The sequence below is a fragment of the Cuculus canorus genome, chromosome 11, assembly GCF_017976375.1.
Source record: "Cuculus canorus isolate bCucCan1 chromosome 11, bCucCan1.pri, whole genome shotgun sequence".
Lineage (NCBI taxonomy): Eukaryota > Metazoa > Chordata > Aves > Cuculiformes > Cuculidae > Cuculus > Cuculus canorus.
The window spans coordinates 10,178,635-10,185,001 of NC_071411.1; the positions used below are offsets into that span (position 1 = coordinate 10,178,635).

At 40.5% G+C, this 6,367-nt stretch overlaps 1 protein-coding gene across 10 annotated transcripts in view; it reads left to right on the forward strand.

The window, feature by feature from the left end:
* RAD18 (RAD18 E3 ubiquitin protein ligase) overlaps positions 1 to 5,349 on the forward strand; it is a 53,220-nt gene extending 47,871 nt beyond the window's left edge. For 3 of the 10 annotated variants that reach the window (XM_054076767.1, XM_054076769.1, XM_054076770.1), the window contains 3 exons: positions 356 to 456; positions 1,117 to 1,196; positions 3,004 to 5,349. In XM_054076767.1, coding sequence (XP_053932742.1) covers positions 356 to 456; positions 1,117 to 1,196; positions 3,004 to 3,030 — 208 coding nt within the window. In that variant the 3' untranslated portion in view covers positions 3,031 to 5,349. The remainder of the gene's footprint in view (positions 1 to 355; positions 457 to 1,116; positions 1,197 to 3,003) is intronic. The other 7 variants (XM_054076771.1, XM_054076774.1, XM_054076772.1 and 4 more) reach the window with 5 other exon arrangements.
* Positions 5,350 to 6,367: the final 1,018 nt, after the last annotated feature.

Below are 6,367 nucleotides of genomic sequence, written 5' to 3' on the forward strand. Positions count from 1 at the left end.
CTGTTGCTGGCATATAGGATTATACAAATACCTACAACTTTACACATTCATGCCTTGGTGAGCGTTTAATATTACACTGATACAGATGCTGCCGTTGGAAATTGCCTTATTAAACAAAACCTCCAGGCAGCAATTGCTTGTTAAAGCCATTTCTGTGTCTGCAGATGACAGTATCAGTCTGCTTAGTCATGTTTTGGGGAGAAATGCAAATCTCCATATCGTAGTTTTGAAATCAAGAGATATTTTAGTGAATTTGATTTTTATTTTTCTTGTATGTTTTACGCTTCAGGAGAGTGAGTCAAGTCACAAGGTTGAAAAAATTGCTGGTCCCTAAAAAGGGCCTTCTGCTTCACAGGGAGCAGTGGAGGAGACTGCCTGCCAAAGGGAGCTGTGACAACGAGATGAATATGTGTCTGCAATGTGCAACCATCCTTCTCCACTTCTGGAATGGAGAATGTATAGAGAAAACTAGCTGGAGATTGATTTCAGAAGACAAAAAATTAATTTTCTATGTCATTTGGGGCCTATACTATGTTTTCTAGGGTAGCTGGCATTGGCCATACTACTTGTTTTTTTTTTCCACACTTTCAGAGTATGTGTGTTCTTGTTTGAAGGTGTGGGATGACATCTGGCACGCTTAAGTTCAGGTCAAGAAAAACCCACAGAGGTGTCAGATGAATAAGAAAATATTTTTCCCTTTAAAGTTTTGCAGGTGCAGTCATTTGTATTCCTTGGAACTATAGTAAAAATGATAAGAGGCAGAGCTTGGGAACTCAAATGGCCTGTGCTGATTTACAAGGCTTGCTATCATTTGTCTGGTATCTTCACAAATCTTGTAGACGTGATGGTGGGAAAAGAACTCCAGGATCTTTAATGGATGATGATTGCAGAGTCTCCCGGTGTTAATTTGCTTAACTATTGCCATCATTAAAAATGTGGTTATTTCTTTTCTGAAAAGTGAGTGATACGTACAAGCTTGGTAAGGTGAGAAGTGGAATTTTTATACTTTGGAAGACTTATCATTTCTCCTTGGTCTTCTGTTTTCATGAGGAAACAAACAGAGTTTCTGTAGTGTTCCCTATGCCTCTAATCCCTCTAATTGTTTTTCTTTTCTAGCCTCCTTTGGAGGACAAGAGAATGATCCAACTCAGGATCCTTCATCTGTTAATGGCCAAAGCCATGTGCACTGCAGAAGGGTTAGTGTATCACTTCCATGTCTTATCATGTGCCTAAAGAGCGTGCTTCTCCAGTGTCGTTCACCAGAGGCACATAAGAACCTCACCACCGAGGTTAATTATCCTTTTGCTCTGTCATACAACTGCAGAGTTAGATGCAGACAGGCAAATTCTCCTTGGCCTAGAATGGAAGATAAAGCCCAAGTACAAGAGTTGAGTATGATGAATACAAAGAACAACAACTCCCTTGGTTTGATTGAAGATAGCTACTTTAGGGCTTAATTTAAAGGGAAAAAAAAAGAAGTGCATCATAGCACTCTTCAAACATCTGTGTATCCATTTATGAATACTTTTATTAAATCCTGTGTGTTTTAGGTCAGCATGGGACTGCCTGTGGCAATGCATTACTGTACTGAGAAATTTCATAAAACTCAGCCTTAGCATTTGCGTTGAGGTTAAATAATGCAAAATGATGCAAAATTGTTTTTAAATAATGCAAAATGCAGAGAAAAAGGTGGCATAAGGTCCTGTATAAAGAGGTTTTTTTAGTATCTAATTGTACTAACTTTTAAAATTGTAGCTGCTTCTAGGTTAAAATGAGTGATCCTCTCCACTGAGTGAATGCAAGGGATTGGAGTCAGGGGATGGAGGTTAGAGGGTAGAGCTGGAGTGGAAAGGCCTTTGCCTTTGGTCTTCATGTGTTATAGAAATCATACTTGTAAGATTTGTAGCATTGAGGATTGGGTAAGGATTGGGTAGGGTTATGCATATGCATTATCTTTTCCATCCGTGCTCTGCAAGTATGTGCAGTTAATCATACTGCTGTCTCCAGAGGCAGAGACCGAATCACATTGTGTTGGGATTTGTGCTGACCTTCCTGGACGTGGTTAATGGTCTCATAGATGCAGGAGTTTGGTTTGCGTAGTGGTGCTGCACTGAGCCCTGAAATATGAGTTGTTCTGTTAATCTCTTTTAGTATGTCTTGTGGCAGTCAACAGAGACACAGACTTTAGCATTTGAGAATTTTCTGCTGTTACTTTCAATTGTCAGTTCCCAGTTTAAGCTAAATGAATAGTCCCTGCAGGATGGACTCATCCTAGCAATTAGTGGGAAAAAAAAAGGGCATCTATAAGGAATGTTTAATTAGTAAAAAGCTATTGGTGGATGAGTGATATCTTTCATGTCAACACTACGTGGAATGTTAAGCTCCAAGGACGAATGATAGAAATGAGCTGCTTAATTTAAATGTGGCTAGTTTAACATTTTTTTCCCCCTTAAAATTAACTCTATGACTAAAAAGAAAACACTTCTTTGAGTTTCCAATGGAAAATTCTTTGTCCATAAATGAAGAGAGCCTCTGGCAAAGAGATGTTGTTTAAAGATGGGAGTTCCACATGCTTTCCTTCTTGGGTAACTGTGACCAAAACCACTCGTCCTTTTCCTTGGTGGCCATGCTGCTGAGGAGGACTCTGTTTCAAGTTGACCTTTTCTGATATAATGTAGTCATGACTATGGCAGCACAAGGGGCTCTCCTTATTTATGGACAAGGAATTTGCAAGGTTGCTGCTGCTCCTTCGGGTTCTAAACTGACCCCTGGTGATGGGAGGAGAGGCACTGCGAGTGCCCTGTCTCTGCATGCTCAGGGTGAACGGCGTGGTTCATGGATGCTGTCATCTTCTTCAAACAAGAAGACAAAGCAATATTTCTCCTCACCATCACCACATATGTGTGCCCATATACCTCTTCCAGCACTTTAAAACAACCTCAGTGTTTGCAATGTTTAGAGGACCTTTGAAAACACATTTTACTTTTTCTTTTTTTTTTTCAGCAGGAGTTTTCTGGGTTCAAGAGTTAAGAAAAGAAAGTCACATCGACCCCAAATGCCAGAAAATGATCAACAGCTTCCCATGAGTAAGCGAAAGAAGAGCTAGTGCAGCAGCGACATGAAGCTTTAAAACCATGCAGAAGGCTTAATGCTGAGAAATACTTCTAGTTTGTCTCCAGTTTTCAGTGTAACTGGGCACTTAATAAAATGCTGGACATTTGCTTAACTGTCATTCGAACTGCCTTAAAATAACCAGCTTGGCGTGCTGAGATTTTTTTTTCACAGCACTGTAGGCCATCTTACTCTAAGGTGGGGTATAAACTGCTGGAGAACTGCTAGAGGCTCGAGCTGGCTTTCCTGCCGTGCAGCGCTGTCACTGCTGAAGGACTGTGCATTGCTGCTGTTCCTGCTCGCATCCTGCCGAAGCTTGTTCTGCCCTCTTGGTAGCAATTATGGGACAGTATTTTGATTGGGGTTGAGCAGATGCTGATGCTGCAATTACGTGGCTTAGCTGGTGGGGAGGCATGGTGGGAGCTGAGGGACAGGGTGGACTCTCTACTACAGAAATGCTTTTCTTTTGGAATATGTCTATGTAAACTTACTCATGACTATGTATCATTATTTCAAAGTAATTAAGTTTGGAAGAAATTGTGAGGTTGCTGGACATTACGTATCCAAGCTTTAAAATAAGTATTAGCATTAAAAGGTCTTATCTTCCTAAAAAGATGATAGAGTTCTGTAATGAAATAAAGCAATGCAAGAAAATTAAAGCAAACCTGAGCAACAAGGTAGGATTTTAAAAATATGACTTGTGAGTGAAACGTATACTGTGTGTAATATTCAAATATGTTCTTACTGAGCCCTGAAGCTTTGGTCATAGCCTTTCATTGGGGACTTTGCAAAGAAAGCACAGAATCTGTTGGAGATTGAGGCTTGTGTGTCTTTTGACTTCAGGCTATAGCTGTAAATGGGACAGGACATCTTGCTTTCAAAAATATTCCTCCTCAAACCATGGTAGCAGGCAGTATTTTTGTTTAGAACAGGCCAAATCTGTGCTGACTATAAACTGTAATAACTATTGACGTAAACAAGTGCAGAGAAAAACAGGAAGCTGATTTCGTTTGTTTCTTTTTACTAAAAGCAAACCTTTTGAAAGGTATTAATTGTTGACCTCTGCTTTTAGGTCTGCATTTTAATCATAGCAATTATTACAAGACATTTAATTTTTGTACAGATAGAGAAGAACAAAAATGTTTGTGTGCATAACGATCCATGTGTTTCACATTCATGGCTTTTAGGTTGGTTTACATCAGATGTAGTATATCCTTTAGAGGTTTTGGATGTTACTTTTTAATGACATTTGAGTTAGCAACACTTCAGTTTCCATAATAAGTTGATGATGTCCACTGTCATACGCCAAAAACTCTGTCAATACTACTGGAACATAAAACATGAGGAGGAATTGGACTACACCTCTAATAAATCTTGAGGTAGTGCCCTTTCTGTTTTGCTCAGTTTATTCCAGCTGTGATGCTGTGACTCTGAGCAGGGTTGATGCTCTGGGGCTGGGCTGAGTCACAAAACCTCCTTCTCTGGGCAGCTGTTGGCAGTAACAGGGGGCTGAAATTACAGAATTGCTGTCTCTGGTGTAAAATGTGATTACACATTTAAGCAGAGCACTGTAAGACTGGGAGCTCTTGACATGCTGATTCATTGTGCGATGGCCAGCTCGCTAAAGGTCAGCCTGGAAATTGCAGTCCAGGTGCCGTGTACCATTAGATTCTTAAGTCTGTGGTATTGCAGGGAAAATTAGGATCCTACAATATTTAACTATCTGGGAACTTTCCTTTTTAATAAAGTCAACGGGCTACGAATGTGTTGTATCAATAGCAGATACTTCTTGTGTAGCTTAGGAATTTGGTGCCACTTGCAAAGTTAAATTTGTAGTTAATGACAATAACTAGTGATGTGAGATGAAAATGGATTTCAATACCCAATAAGAAGAAATAGTGTAATTTATATAGTAAGTATGGGCTATAAAGTACTTAGAAAAAATCAATATAGAAGGTGAATAAAAATATGAAATATGAAGTACACGCTCTGTCTGCATTGGCACTGAAAAGGCTGGTGCAAGCCCTTGTGAACATTATTGTTGGTGGCCGGAGACTGGTGAGAGATTTTGTAACTGTCCAGAGCAGAGGAGGGTGAGAAACTGCTGCTGGAGCTGTGGAGGTCCTGGACAGCAGTGCTACTGTCCTTGTTTTTATCAGACTTCAGAATATGTCCCCTGACATTTGAAGAGCACAAGAAGTGTTGCCCTTGAAGCTGCGCTCTCTAAGGTATAAATAAAGTAATAAGCTTTGGAAACGACCGTTTTCCTTCTGTTCATTCAATCAAATTGTTTTTCTCCAAGCAGAAGCCAAAGCTTGATCCGTTTTTGGTGTGGGTTTCGAAGGATTCCCTTCCTCTCAGCCTGGGCAGATGGGAGGAGGCGTCAACCTTCCTAAGAATGTTTTGATATTTTGCAAATGTTTAGAATATAAGCCCTTTTGTTGTCATTTGCAGTGAACCACAGTGTGACCTGCTGTCTTGGACTGTGATGGGCTTTCCCCAAAGAGCTTTTTAAAGTTAAAATGAAAACCAAAAATGTTTATTTCTTCTGCATATCTACTTTGCTGTTTGCAAATGCAGGCCTTGGCTGTTTATTTTTTTAATCCTGATTTAGGCATTTCAGGTGCCCTTGCATTGCCAGCGTGGCCGTGCAGCTGGTGCCTGTGCGGTGCTGTGCGATGCTGGATGCCAGATAGGAAAATCGCCTCTACGGCTGCATACCACGCGCTTGCCCAGCGTGGGGAAACCTGCCCTGATGTCAGTGGATTCTCTGAAACCAGCTGTGAGTACCATTTATCATTTCCAGCCTCTGGCACGGCAGTGATGACACTGAGGTATGTCTCAGCTACACACAGAGATGCTGAATAAGTCTCTTGTTTGGAATGTATTTGATATTCTGTACCTAAAAAATACACAGATATGCTCTGATGGTTTTGGTACATGAGCAATTTCTTAGTGAGCCTGAGAGGGCAAGTGCTGCCTAAATACGATGTTGTGCCACAATTAGCTGCGTCAGCATCAGGTTTTCTACCAACCTTGTATGAGCAATTTCTCGAAGGAAAGTTTGGATTTACGCAGGCATGGGATAGATGAGCTGAAAACTGCCACCTTTTTAGGAAGAAGATTGAAGTGTGAAAGTTGCAATTAATTCATCACAAAAGGAATGTATTTATTTTCCTGTGTTATTTGTTTTCTCTGTTCCTCTACGTATGCATATCTGGGTTAGGATTACCGGTGTTAGCACTGGAAACGGAGC